This window comes from Quercus lobata, chromosome 10 (assembly GCF_001633185.2).
Source record: "Quercus lobata isolate SW786 chromosome 10, ValleyOak3.0 Primary Assembly, whole genome shotgun sequence".
Classification (NCBI taxonomy): domain Eukaryota; kingdom Viridiplantae; phylum Streptophyta; class Magnoliopsida; order Fagales; family Fagaceae; genus Quercus; species Quercus lobata.
Window position 1 is genome coordinate 51288479 of NC_044913.1, and position 14770 is coordinate 51303248.

Here is a 14770-nt window from a genome sequence, read left to right on the forward strand (position 1 = left end):
TGCACGCGCCCGCCAAAATGCCTCCTTGATTTTGGACGATATTTATTTGTTTGAATAAAATTTTTAATTATTCGTTTGTTTTCTCATCCTTCTTTGTCCAAACTACACTCCCTTATCTAGTTTTTCTTCTCTCACGAAAATATGAAATATCTTAGTTTTTCTAATTATATAAAATAATTTTTTTTTTCATAAATTTCATGTATGCATGTACCATAAACTGGTATATAACCATATTCGAACCTATGATGACTAAAAAAGAAAGCTGACTCCCAAAAATATCTTTTAATTAACATTTCATTTGTTTCAAAATCAAGGTGTGCATGGGTTAGATTAGAGAGTTCTTTCAAACCATTATGATCTTGTTAGGTTGAGAAATTTTTAATTCAATCTAACACATCACATTTGTAGAAACTAACCCAAACCACATGAGTCAGACTAGCAAGTTTTACTGAAATTCATATCAGGTAAAAATTTGGGATTTATTCAAGCACTTTTAAAATAAATCATTATAATTCACATAATATGCCTAAATTATATTTTAAATTTCTAAATTCATCAAAACTAATTCTCAAAATTTCATAACAAATCAAACTAAAAGTATTATAATAAAGGTGATAAAATAAATTTATATGCATCAAGTCAAGCTCGATGAGTTGAAATAAAATCAACCCAAACTCAACCTAATCCCTGAGGTTCAAAATAAAATTTCAACCTCACTTAACTCATGAATAACCTACTTGAGGTATTTGGGTTGGGTTGGGTTGAGCTAGGTTAGTTTTGTCCGGTTGGTGGGTTAGATACATAGCCCTAATTTCAATGGAAAATATTTTATGTTTTTTCTTGTGTTTGGTTTGCCAAAAGATCTTGTTTAACTAAAAATCTCTTCCAAAGGCAATAGAATATAACTCCAAAGAGGATGAAAGTGTTTTCCACTTTTGAGAAGCATGGAATATATATTTTCCATTATTCCTTTGTTTCCTTGCCCTTGTTATTTCTTTGCACCGCCATTGATAATGTCATCACCCCTACTGTCACTATTGCCATTGCCACCACCATCATCACAATTGTCGTCATCACCATTATCGTTGTTGTTATCACTGCACTGCCACCATTACATAATTTGAAAATCTAACCATTAGATTGCAAGTTTGTGCATCAAATTGGATATTATTTAATACATGATTCATAAACTTATTTTTTATGCATAATTTAAAACCACAAAATTTTGAAATATAAACAATTAATTGCTGACATAGCTATTAATTTTTTATCTTCTAAAATTTTTGCAAGCATGGATGACATAATAAGAAAATGCAATTTAATGGTAAATTTGCCAAAATTCACATCTAATAATATATATATATATATATATAGTTTGTTGGAAAACTTTTTTTTTTTTTGAGAAAAATAATAATAGTAGAATTCTACTTTTAAATGATAATAGATTTTTTTTTTTTGAATCATTTTAAAGAAAGATTATTCCACATAAAAAAATCTTCAATTTATTACATAATGATTAAATTCATTTATATATTCTTTTAATCACATGACATACTTAACATTTATATATAAATTATTTAAATGACTTAATAAGTCATTGTATCATCTTCTAAATCAACATGTATAAGTTAGAGGAATTTGGAGATAAATTTTAACCTTTCATTCATCAATGTTTTCATCAAATATTTTCAAAACACCTATATTTATAAATAAATTTTTAGTTAGAGAGGTTGGCGAATTACTATGATCGATAGATTCCCCATCTATATCCAATCCTAACGAGAATAGAAGTGAGTCACTTCCGACTTGGCTTGTAGTTGTAGTCTTTTAGCTTATGTGGTGGTTGGCCTTTCTACCTATACACGCCCATGAGAATGCCTCCTTGGTTTTGGGCGATATTTATTTGTTTGAATAAAAATTCAAATTATTCCCTTGTTTTCTCCCCTTTCTTTGCCCAAACTGCACTCCTCCATCTAGTTTTTCTTTTCTCAGGACAATATGAAATATCTTTGTTTTTCCAATAATATACAATAAAAAATAAAAAATAAATTCACAAATTTCATGTATGCATGTACCATAAACTGGTTTACAACCATATTTGAACCTATTATGACTGTAAAAAGAAAGTTGACTCCCAAATTATGATCTTGTTAGGTTGAGAAATTTTTAATTCAATCTAACACATCACATGTGTAGAAACTAACCCAACCCACATGAGTCAAACTAGCAAGTTTTACTTAAATTTATACCGGGTAAAAACTTGGGATTTATTTAATCACTTTTTTTTTAAAATAAATTATTATAATTCACATAATATGCCTAAATTATTATTCAAATTTCTAAATTCATCAAAATTAATTCTCAAAACTTCATAACAAATCAAACTAAAAATATTATAATAAAGGTAATAAAATAAACTTGTATGCATCAAGTCAAGCCAAATGAGTTGAAAAAAAATCAACCCGAACTCCACCTAATCCCCAAGGTTCAAAATAAACTTTTAACCCAACCTAACTCATGAATAACCTACCTGAGGCATTTGGGTTGGGTTGGGTTGAGTTGAGGTAGGTTAGTTTTGTCCGGTTGGATGCATAGCTCTAGTTTCAATGGAAATTATTGTGTTTTTTCTTGTGTTTGATGTGCCAAAAGATCTTGTTTGACTAAAAATCTCTTCCAAAGGTAATAGAATATAACTCCAAAGAGGATGAAAGTGTTTTCCAATTTTATATATTTTCCATTATTCCTTTGTTTCCTTACCCTTGTTATTTCTTTGCGCCACCATCGATAATGTCATCACTCCCACCGTCGCTATTGTCATTGCCACCATTGTCACCACAATTGTCGCCATCACCATTGTCGTTGATGCTGTCGCTACCAACAATACCACCATCATCACCACTATCACTCTCTCATTTCTAAATGAATAATAATTTTGATTTCATTTTGTTAAATTTTATACTTAAAACCATGAAATTTGATTATCTATATAAAATAACTTTAATTAATTAAGTTTTAATTCATCAAATTAATCTTGACTTGGTTATTATTAAATAAATTTATTCACCTGATATTTAAATATGAAAAATATTACTTAAATTTATTGCCTTAGACCCCAATCATGTTGAGTGGCCTAGTTAACGGCCAACAATTCCCATATTTCTCCACTCCCTATTTGTAAAAATAAAAACCTGTCTTCTCACATTTACAAAAACCGTTACGCCATTTTGGGGACTTAGCTTTTTATAAAGTTACAGATCTTTTTTACAAGCTTATCTGCTTTGAAAAGAAACATTGGCCGACCTTTCTCAAAAGATTAGTACTAGACATTGTATATAGTCTTGAAAAAAAAAGGTGGAAAGAGAAAAATAATTGTAAAGTAAGATGAAAAAATGTTCTCTAATAAGTGTCCTTATTTGTGCACATACGTGTGCACAAGCATGGCACAAGGGAAATGTGGTGACAGAGAGAAAGAGAGAGAGAGAGAGAGTTCCACCATTTCCTCCCAAGAAGATATGATAAACAAGTAACACTAAAGAGAACTGATAGTACCAAGTCTTATCTAAAACTAGAAAAGTTGGTTTCCACTATATAATGTTGGCTTAAAGCCAGTACATGAGTCTGGTAATTAAAAGGCAAATATGCTATTCAAATCACTGGACAGCAGAGCAAACATGGGATTCAGTGGTTGGCTTCTGCTTGCCACCAAGGTTTGTTTTGGGACCCCCCTCTTATTCCTTTATGTCAATTTACTTGTATACTTCCACACAACAAAGTCTCTCTATAGTCTACACCCTTTAAAAACTTTTCCAATGGTGATTCTTCTTCTTATTTTTTTTATAGAGAATTTCATGAGGCAGTTTGTTTCTCTCTTAATGGCCGGAAAGATGAAAAAAAAGAAAGATAATGACTGATTGCTCTCAAATTGCCAAAGGTATTGAAATTTGTCAAAGTGGGGTCTTGAAAATTGGAAAACTTTTGATGCAATTCTAACCTTCAACTATTCTGGTCTGAAGAGGCTGCTCCTGAAATGATTTAGGTGGAATGATACAAATACATGATTCTACAAAAGATATCCTGTCACTCGAGATTCAGAATGAAAAGAAAGGATATTGTGTGTATGCTATTGTTTAACAAAATTTTCTTTTTAGTATTTTAATTTATTTACTTATGTATAACTTTTTAAAATTTCACTTTTTTAAGTTATAAATATATTTTAAATCAATTTTTAACAAATAAGTTTTTAGTTAGGATATGAATTAACTCCAATGCACTAGAGCCGACATGATATGAACGTGTGTCCACATCGTGTCGACTCTTGTGCACTGAAGCTAGCTAACCCTTACTCTTTTGAAAAGGCTCCATGACGCACATGTGTATCAGCCTTAGGTCAACATGTAAATTATAGCCTATGTTTTAGAAATATAAGCCTATGTTTTCTAGTCTCCCTTGAACACCTCATCCCATCTTGCTTACCTTTGGAGAAACACTATAGGGCACTTCATAGGAACACTATATGTGTAAACTCTTTACAAAGTCTACTACATATTAGGGCACTTCATATGACAATGCCACCTTTTTCATTTGATTTTTTTTTTTTAATAAAATGTAACCTGTGGTTCCTGGGCGAATGCATGGGAATGATGATGATCTGTGATGATATGCATAACATGACAGTCAACTTTCTGTATCGCTTTGTAAAAGAGCTCTTGCAGTACTTTCTGTACGTTTAGCATTTTTTTTCTGAAAAGGAGAGGTCCCAAACTTGATTCAAAATATTTCTAAAGCTTAATTATCATTCAAATTTAATTACCAATGATTAGTTTAGCTTTTGTTTACTGATTTCATCCAAATTGTTTTTTATTTTTTGGTTGTCAGTCATGAATTTTCACTTTTATTTCTGATATTACATCTACTTTCCTAATTACTAGTTCTAGATATGCATAATACCATTTCATACCAGTAAGATTAATTCAACATTACTGTTGAGTAAACCACATTAGTAATCCACAGAATAGTTGTTATAGATTTGCAAGCCACCCTAATTTTTAATAAAATTAAACACAACCAGATAGCCAGCCAGATAGGCAACTATTTATATTCTGGTCTCAATATTTGGGGTCTATATCAACAGATATGAATTAGTAGGCTTAAAAAGTGAAATATGTCGGCAACATTATAATAGAAAACCTAGTTTCAACCCTATTAGCTTATTTGCTAATTTTTTATTTGTTGAAAGTATGTAAAAGTACAGATGTATCTGAAAAAAGAATTAAACAAAACGCATTAATCACTTGTATATATATACTAAAATTGCAGTAGACAAACTCTCCCAAACTACTCATGAGTCATGAGTCATGACACATATATACCCACAGCTTTGCAAACTGAAAAATGTAATATAAATAAAATCGATCTGTATTACACTTCAAACACTTACACAATGCACACACACATACATAGGCGTTTATATGTGTGTAATATTCCTTATACATAAATCCACTTACGGATGAGAGGGAAGGAAATAAGCAAGCAATCCAAACGGGAAGTACAATGCCATTGGATAAATTATAAAGCGAGGTACAAGTGCAAACACCTTCAAACAAGAGCAATGAAATAAAAAGAAAAAGAAGCAACACAAACTCCCAAGCATAAAGCTGAAGAAAAGTTGGACATAAATATAAGACTACAAATGCGCATGAATAATAAGAAGATAGAAAATAAAAAGATAAGATTAGCTAGCTTGAAACTCCATATAATGTTCATGGCTTCCAATAACTTGTGCATTAATCCCATGCTAAACTTGAGTGTATAGGCTAGCAATGGTCCTTATTATACCATATATCAATTATGGTTTCCATGCTGAAGCCCAAAGTACTGGTTCTTCCTTCCATGTCAAGTAAATTCCTGAGTCATCATGATCTCCTTGTGGTAGCACAAGTGCCCAACCAGCTTTGTACCTCTTTAGCAATGCCTTGACATCATCCACAACATCATCACTAAACCCAACTGGTGAAAATGCCTCCTTGAGCCTCTCAGACCATTGGCTCCCTCTCTCCCTTCTCTCAGAATCTTCTTCACTACTTTTTTCATCATCACAAGCCAAAACCCTAACTATGCTCCTTGAGCAATCCCTCTCCAACATTAATCGCTCATTACTTGTTGGGACAAAGCTTTCCTCTAGCATCTCAAAGTACAATGTATAGAACCTAAGGCACTCTTCAAAGCACTTCACAAAGTCATCTCTTGAGCTTGATAAGTCTGCTTCTTCTTCAACAATGGTCACAACTCGAGGCCTAAGCGATTGGAACATTTGAATCACAGCTCCTCTTTCCTCTACTTCGACTCTTCTCAAGGCCCCAATACAATTCACCACAGTAGCTTCATCCTCTTGAACACCTAGTACTTCTTTTGTGAGCTCTGCCAAATGATTTAGCCCCATTATAGCATTAAACTCAAAGGGTACTCCCATTAATCTTGCAAACTTTTCCATTCTCTGACCTACTTCCTTCATGACTGACTTGACTGTACTAGTTGTCACCACAACAGTAAGCTTTAAATGAGGGGTGTCATCATTTCTTGTAGCCAAAGCTTCTAGCAAAGTAGGCCATTGGGTGCAAAGGGTGTTGCTTATATCAATTATGTGAAGTTTGGTCTCACCCTCTAAAGCTTCCAAAATAGCACCATTTGAAGCTACATGACCAAAAGTCATCCATGGACTTACCTCTTGGAACTTTAGTATCAATTTCCTAGCTGAATCAAAGGAGTGGCTCTTTTCAGCCACTGAAGTTAGTGTTTTGTAGCATCGTTGGCCGGACTCCGTGGCCTTACAAAATAGAGCTTGTAAGAAATAAGATGCTAATTTCTGATCACAATCTCCATAAGGTGAAGCAAGCTCATTCAACATCCATAGAAGTTGATGGATTTTGCTAGAGTCCTTCTCGGATATAGCTTGTGCACACTCCTTGAGAAGTCTTGAGGCCCATTTACCTGATGCACTAGGCAGCACACCAGAGTCAGATGATCGGCTTGTCGATGTGTGGCTATGTTGAGGCTGATTGTTGCTATGCATATCTATTGCTGCCTGACCATTGCTCTGCTGGGTGGACTGGAAGAAGGGTGATTCTTCCGGAGTGAAAAGAGTTATGTCCATGTGGGTTATGGAGCCCCTTTGACTCTAAGCCACATTTGCAAAGCTCAATTTCATTTTAGGCTCAGAAATGGCCAAGTACAACACTGTAATATAGAAAGCAATATATAATAGTTGAGGTCGTTTTCGTTCTAGTTTATTTATAGCTTTGTATCACTATTAAATAAAATATTTTTAAAGGCTTATAATTATTTAAGACAAGGTACACTTGTGAACAAAAGCGAATTGTTTTCTATATATGCTTGAAAGAATACAAAGATATTGCAACCACCTGGGAACTGTAGGTATGGCTCTAAATTAACATAGTGAGGGTAAAATTCAAAACTGTTACTCCACAAAGTTAAAAGAAATAGGTCAATTAAGTTACTACAACGGTACAACCCCATCTCCCTCTAAATCCTTAAGAAAATGTCTATCCACAATTTTAGTTGCCACGGGCCAGGTTCTTCTCTAAAAACCGTTCTAAGGAAGAAAGGGATTAGGGACAACAATTCATTGAAATGGAAAGAGCCAATTTCACAATTATAAGTCCTAACTTTATCATTTGGATCTAATAGTTTATATAGTATTATATCATTTATAATTTTAAATGACATAATATTGAACACTTAGATTTACAATATTTAATCTTGATGATAAAATAGATTCATTATTTTATTTCAAATGAAGATGGTCTTTTATTTTTTATTTATTTTTATCATGTCAAATAAAGCTTAAAGAATAATCACATGATTGTAGCATCTAGATTGACATTGCCTGCCCCCAACAATAGATTTTGATGCAGGAGGTTTGGAAAAGAATAAATAATTTATTCTCTTAAATAAAATATGTGCATGGAAATGGAATCCCCATTATTTAAATAGCTACTCCGTCAAGCTAAAGGAAAAATAACAAACGACATATTTGTTTTTAGTTAAATCAAACAAAGAGATGATGATAAAAGCTATAGTACTTGAAAAAGACAGACTCTTGGGGCTTAGTATGCTCAGATTCTACCTCAATTTTGTCAACTTTTTACTATTACTACCGTTACTACAAAAAAAATCTATCTTACTAAAATTTTTGTGCCTGCACTTATTATTTTTATCATTGTCTTTTGTATATGTATAAATTGTTGACAATGACGATGGATTACCATCACCGCATAGTAGAAGAAATGACCACCAATAATAGCAATAATAATAATATCATGGTATCTCTTTAGAGTATATGTTACCTAGTAACATCAAAAAAAGATTAATTATATAATATATAGAAATGCTACTGTAGCTATATTTATCTAGTTCCACCACTATCATCAAGTTTTTTTTTTTTTTTTTTTGATGGGACTATCATTAAGTTATTGATGCTGTCTATAGTTACTTGTCACCTAGTAGTACTAGTCAAAGTGACACAACATGTTTATTAACCGCACTCGAAGAAGGGTCTACTATAAAGCCTCCATTTGATAAAGAAATTAGAGAATTGATGACGAAATGATTTATCATGCACTAATCACTTTACCATATGAAATAAGATTTCAGTATGAAAAGTATCTTGCTAGTTTATTTTGGATAATTTAATGTGTATCAAAAAATGGGAAATCCACGGAAAGTTACAACTCCCACCGCGTAACAGTACTGCACCTACACGTTTGTGATACATTAGCATTTTTGGTTTAATCTATAGTACTTTTTTTTCAGTTTAATAATGATAAACATTGGAATCTTTTTTCCTCTAATGGCAAAAGTACATGTCTGTTTGCCTCCACTTTATTTGTTTAGCTTTTATCTTTTAAATACAGTTTTTTAAAATCTTTTTTTTCTTATTTTTCAAAATACAAGTATATTTTAACATATTTTCAATAATAAAAAAACACTTAAGAAAAATTTAAATAAATTAATGTGAAAAGCACATGTAGTAAAAAAAAAAAAAAAAGGCATCCTAGGTTTTATAAGTACAATAGAATAAATTTCTCTTAGCATAATTTCATATTTTTCAGAGTATAACCATCCCAATTGACAAAGGTGGAGTAAAGGATTCAATCCTTTCCACAAGACCAAGAGAATCCTAAAAAGTAAGAGAAAAAGGATAAATAACACTTTCCTTTTGGTTGATAACGACAATCAAACACAAGCTGCAATATAAAAGATGATTAATTTATTTTTATTATTATCTTATTTTCTAAATATAGTTAATCTACAGAATATGCTTGGCATCACTTTCTAATCCTATATTGAACAACATTAAAGAAGAAAATAAAAACATTTTAAACGAAGTCATCCTCGTATAGAAATCATAGGAGAAAGCAAAGTCCCTCGAACACCCTTTAAAGTCTTCATCTATGCCAAAAAATTGGGTCCAATTTAAGAGTTTTTGCAAACTTTCATGTTTTGACGGCTAAATAAATTAACATTTATAGGAAAAATATCTATTCAATTAAGCTTCTATTAATATAAAGTAATGGTTTAGAAGGTGAATAAACCAAATTATAATGGTATCTAAATGAATGTTATTCCTTACCAATGATTAAAAAAGACGACAAGGTAGAGAAGTTCTTCATTTTTTTAAACAGCCAATCATTGGAGAAAATGTCTTTGCCTCAGCATCATCTTTTCCTTGATTATTATTAGGGTTGTGTTAACGGGCACCTTAGTGCCCATTAAGAGCAACTTTTGACCTTTTTTTTTTTACAATTTTTTTTTTCTTTGCAATTATATGTCATATTTTTTAGTGTGGGGTCAACTTTGTAGAGAAGAAAAATATATTAAGATAACCAAAATGATTAGTTTTATGTCATTTTCATTAATTTATTTTATTAAATACAACCTTAACAAGTACATATGGGTGCTTGTTAACATTATTATTATTATTTGTTATTTGTAAAAGATGGTCTCTTTTAGGCGATTCCATTCATGGTGGTCCATGTTATTGCAGCCTTCCTTGTCTCATCATTTTTTTTTCATAGAAAAATAGGCTCATAGGGTAAATCTAACGTGTGATACTCGAGCACGGCAACTACCTTACAATTTTTTTTTTTTTTTTTTTTTTGGAGAAAGACCTTACAAACTTTTGAGTTTCTTTTACCAAAAAAAGAACTTTTTCGTTTCAATTTCATCAAGATTAAGGCTGAAGCTGGACCAGCAGTCATGTAAATCAAATGAATGGACCACAGATCGATCTGATATAGCTGAGATAAACAAATTTATCAGGTAGAATTGGACAACAAGGATGGAAAAGTAATAGTAGAGAGTTGATAAACACGTCGAGCTTTTTCAAGTATTTGAATGTTTAAACTCGGCTCAACATTAAAAGTAAAATGTTCAAATTCCACATGAATTTGATTCAAGCCGATGTTTGAGCTTGAACTTGTCAAAAAAATCCAAAACCTCGAGTCTAGCTTAGCTTGACTTGATTCATTAATTCAACCGAACTTGAGCTCAAATTCAAGTTCAATATCAAGTTCATGGATCAAATACAAGTAAATTACCAAGTCATTTTAAGTATATTGTCAAGCTCATTTGATTTGGATAAGAAATTCAAACTCCCAATTAATTAAAAATTTAATAAGATATGAGTTCATTTTCAAGCTCATACAAAACTTATTAGTTATTACCAAGTATATAAATGAGTTTCTTAGACTATTTTAATCAATCCCCTATTGTTCACAGGTTTGTTCATGAACAATTTGTTTTGTTCGGGCTTGGCTCGTTTGCTAAACAATCCTAAAACTAAGGCTCAAACTTGGTTTATTTATAAACAAACAAACATGAAAAAAATTCATATCGAGTTAAGAACAAGCTATTTATAAATAGCTTGGTTTATTTATAACCTTAAGCATAAGTATATTTTTTCAACTATTTTGACATTTCTTTTAATATTTGCCCCTATTGATTGCATTTTCGGTTTAGCTTATTTTTATTCTAGGAAAAAAAAGTACAAATTTTTAAAACCATACATTTTTTGAAGCATGATTATATTTTTGTCCATCTTATTTTTTAATTAAAAATAAGCTAATAAAAAAAAAAAATCATACAACATGAATATTTAGGGTGTCTAGCTAGTTAGCACTTAGCACCATGAGAGAAGTGCTTTAAGAGTGTTAAAGCTCTTTTAGTAAAATTGCCAAATGTTCTTTAAGTGGTATTTAAAATTGATATTTGAAGCTTTTAAGAAGGAAAAAAAAATCTACAATTCGTTGTTCGTGCTTTAGAAATACAAAATATTAAAGTACCATTCACTATAATTTGTGTCAAATTCCGATAAATTTTTTTGTGTTAAAGCTTTATATCCCACAAGTTTAACTACAATTAAAATTCTAACTCTTATAATAATACCAAATCAACACTTATTTGCTAGAAGGTAAGAAAAAAAAAGGAATAAGTTAGCTTATTTTGTTTCTTTTTATATATATATATATATATATAATTTATTTGATAAAATGTGAGATAAAAAGTTGATTTAAGCCCAAAAAAGAAAAACTTGAAGAAAAAAAATTCTGCCAAAGGACTATACTCGTTTAGTATAGCTTATATTTTATACTATTTTAACATACTATAACTAGAAAAAAAAAAATAATAGTGGGTTCCAGTTAACTCAAATGGTAAAGTCTCTGATGGTGTTGAATAAGAGATCTGGGGTTTAATCCCCACCTACACCAGAAACTTATTGGTGTCTTAGCCTGATGATAAAGAGTTATCATTATGAGCTGACTTGGATTTTAAATTGGCAAAATTGGCAAAGATTAACCAACTAAACTTGAAAGTTGAAAGGCTGAAATAGAAAGTTCAAGGACACAACTTTTTAACTACAACTTTTACCACAATTTTGATGTAATCAAATGTGATTGATAGAGAATAAGTAGTGAATCCATATGAAAGTGATTGTTCACCACTTACAATCAATCACTTCAACAAATTGTGATAAATGATGTGATTCTAGAAGAAGTGAGGTAGAAACTATCACAATAATGTTTTTGCAACATGGTGTAATCCTTTTGGCTTTAACTTTTTTGTTTAGTTTTTAGTTTTTATGTGCAACTTTTTAAAACTTTACTTTTTCAAAGTATTAACTAGAAAAATGATATTTTAAAAAACTATATTTTAAATTATAATTTTAAATCGGAATGACAAAATTGGCAAAGATTAACCAACTAAACTTGAAAGTTGAAAGACAATTTTGATGCGATCAATTGTATTTGGTGAATAATAAGTAGCAAATTTATGTGAAAATAATTATCTTCCCCTTTCTGTTGATTACTTTAAGAAATTGTGATGATATAGTGATCTACGTGAGGGGAAACTATTTCAATAATGTTTTTACAACATGGTGATCAAGTATCAACACGTGGAAGAGGATTTATGGGAATTGCTGAAAAAGAACTGCGTTTTCCTCGTTGTTAGTAACAAAAAAAGTGTACTCACTGATGTCCCACATCAATTTCGGGTGTTGCATGTGTTTTGTAGAGAGGACTGCAGGTTTCCTACAGTTTTGAAGGGCAGGAAACCTTCTGTGTTTTTTAAAATGGATTTCCCTTCTGTGCTAGTCTGCTAGAAAGGGAAGAGAATTTTTTTGTTTTTCTAGGTACAATAATAAGTTGAACGAATTTTTTCCACAGAGAAAAGTACAGAATAGTATCACTAATGAGCAAAAATCTTGGTACTATCAATGTGATGCTGTCATAACATAATAATCTTCTTTTTTATGGAAGTCATAACATAATAATCAAAGTATTGATAGAATTATATGTATAACTCTTATTATTGAACATGTTAATTACTGCTAATTAGAATGTATGACACACATTAATAACTATTGAGATTTATTGTAACACATTAACACATTTTTAGTGTTTTTTTTATATAATTTATTTATAATTTAAGGTAAAAATTCTATTTTAACCTAAATCTAAGTGTATATGTGTGTAAAATTCATTTTTAGAGACTTGAATCATAACCCTTGCTCTCCTACTCCATAAGAACTTGTATTTGTAAAATAACTGTCATGCCAAGAGTGCATAGTGATACACATCTTTAATTTAATTCACAACTGTTGTAAAATACTCCCTCTAGATCCCTAACACCCCCCACCCCTCCGTCCCTTGACATTGACGTTAATTAATGTACCAGTCAAGTAACAAGATGTCCAGTCTTAGATTATTATTATTATTATTATTTTTTCTTCTTCTTTCTGTTTCAATATCCTCTTAACAAATACTAAAACTTCATATTATTGAAGTAACATAAAATCCCTTAATATAAATTCATTTTACTGTGTCCTTTTCTCGTTGGAATTATTTGATAGGAACTCATTTGAGCTAATTGGCAAGCCTTTAAAATTTGACCACTTGCCAACAAACTATATTCTATAGTCTATACTCGTTTCCTACTGGACGTGTTGAACTTTTCTCCTCTCTCTTTGCATCTTCCCTTGATAAAACCCAAGTACAAGCATCACTTCAAATTAAATAGTGAACAAGATGTATTATAGAGTTTGAAATAGGCACATAAATTAAATTTTTAAGAACTAAGACCTTTGGTTCTTTATCTTTAGTGGCTAGTTTGGACTGAGAGGGAGAGAGAGGGGGAGTAGGAGGGTGTAGAGTAGAGTTAGCTAAAAATTAGCCTTAGGGAAAAGATGCCAGTTTGATTTATAACCTCTAATGGTATGAAGGACGCATGAATGTTTGATATCACATTTGAAATTATAATTGAAGTTAGCCGAAAATTAGCCTTAGGTAAAAGACACCTTTTTGATTTGTATCCTATAATGGTACGAAGGATGCATGGATGTTTAATATCACATTTGAAGTGATAATTAAAGTTAGCTAGAAATTAGCCTTAGGTAAAAGACACCAGTTTGATTTGTAACCTATAATGGTACGAAGGACGCATAGATATTTGATATCACATTTGAAGTGATAATTAAAGTTAGCTAGAAATTAGCCTTAGGGGAAAGACACCAGTTTGATTTTTAACCTGTAATGGTACGAAGGACACATGGATATTTGATATCACATTTTAAGTGATAATTGGGAGCTCAAAATTTCATTACACTTCTAACGTGGAACATGGACTTTATAATTAAGAATCTCATGTGTCATCTATTTAAAATTGAGGGAAACTTACACAATTGAAATAAAATAAAATTGTTAAAAATTTTACCAATTTTAGGTGATAGGGTATCACATCAATAACATAATAAATAAATTTCTTAAATTTTAGTTTATTTTGCCTAAAGAATTTAAGAAATCAATTTATAATTTATATTAATAAAATTTGGATCACTCATAGCATAAGCTATGACTTATTGAGATTTAAAGACTACCTAAATTACAAGAATCCATGGAAGAGGAAACTCATGTACAACTCAATTACGCCTCTAAAATAAAGAAGTTGATCATCATAAAGTAATGATTTTTTTTTTTTTTTTTTTTTTTTTTTTTTTGAGAATCATCATAAAGTAATGATTAGTGATTAGAATTGCAATACATTCAAGAAAAATGTTGATTGAAAAAGTTGGAGTTTCTATTTGTCCAGTGTCTCACAAACTCACACTAGATGGCCCAAATGGATCACCTTTTTCTTCTTTTTCGTTTTGATAGTACCAAGTGGATTACTTCTGGGGTAGTGGTCGGCAATAATT

At 31.0% G+C, this 14770-nt stretch overlaps 1 protein-coding gene across 1 annotated transcript; it reads right to left on the minus strand.

Moving 5' to 3' along the window:
* Nucleotides 1-5413: 5413 nt before the first annotated feature.
* LOC115963956 (protein SHORT-ROOT) lies at nucleotides 5414-7266 on the minus strand. The gene has a single exon (XM_031083217.1). It carries the CDS (start codon nucleotides 7148-7150, stop codon nucleotides 5846-5848), a length of 1305 nt encoding a protein of 434 aa, XP_030939077.1. The 5' UTR covers nucleotides 7151-7266; the 3' UTR covers nucleotides 5414-5845.
* Nucleotides 7267-14770: the final 7504 nt, after the last annotated feature.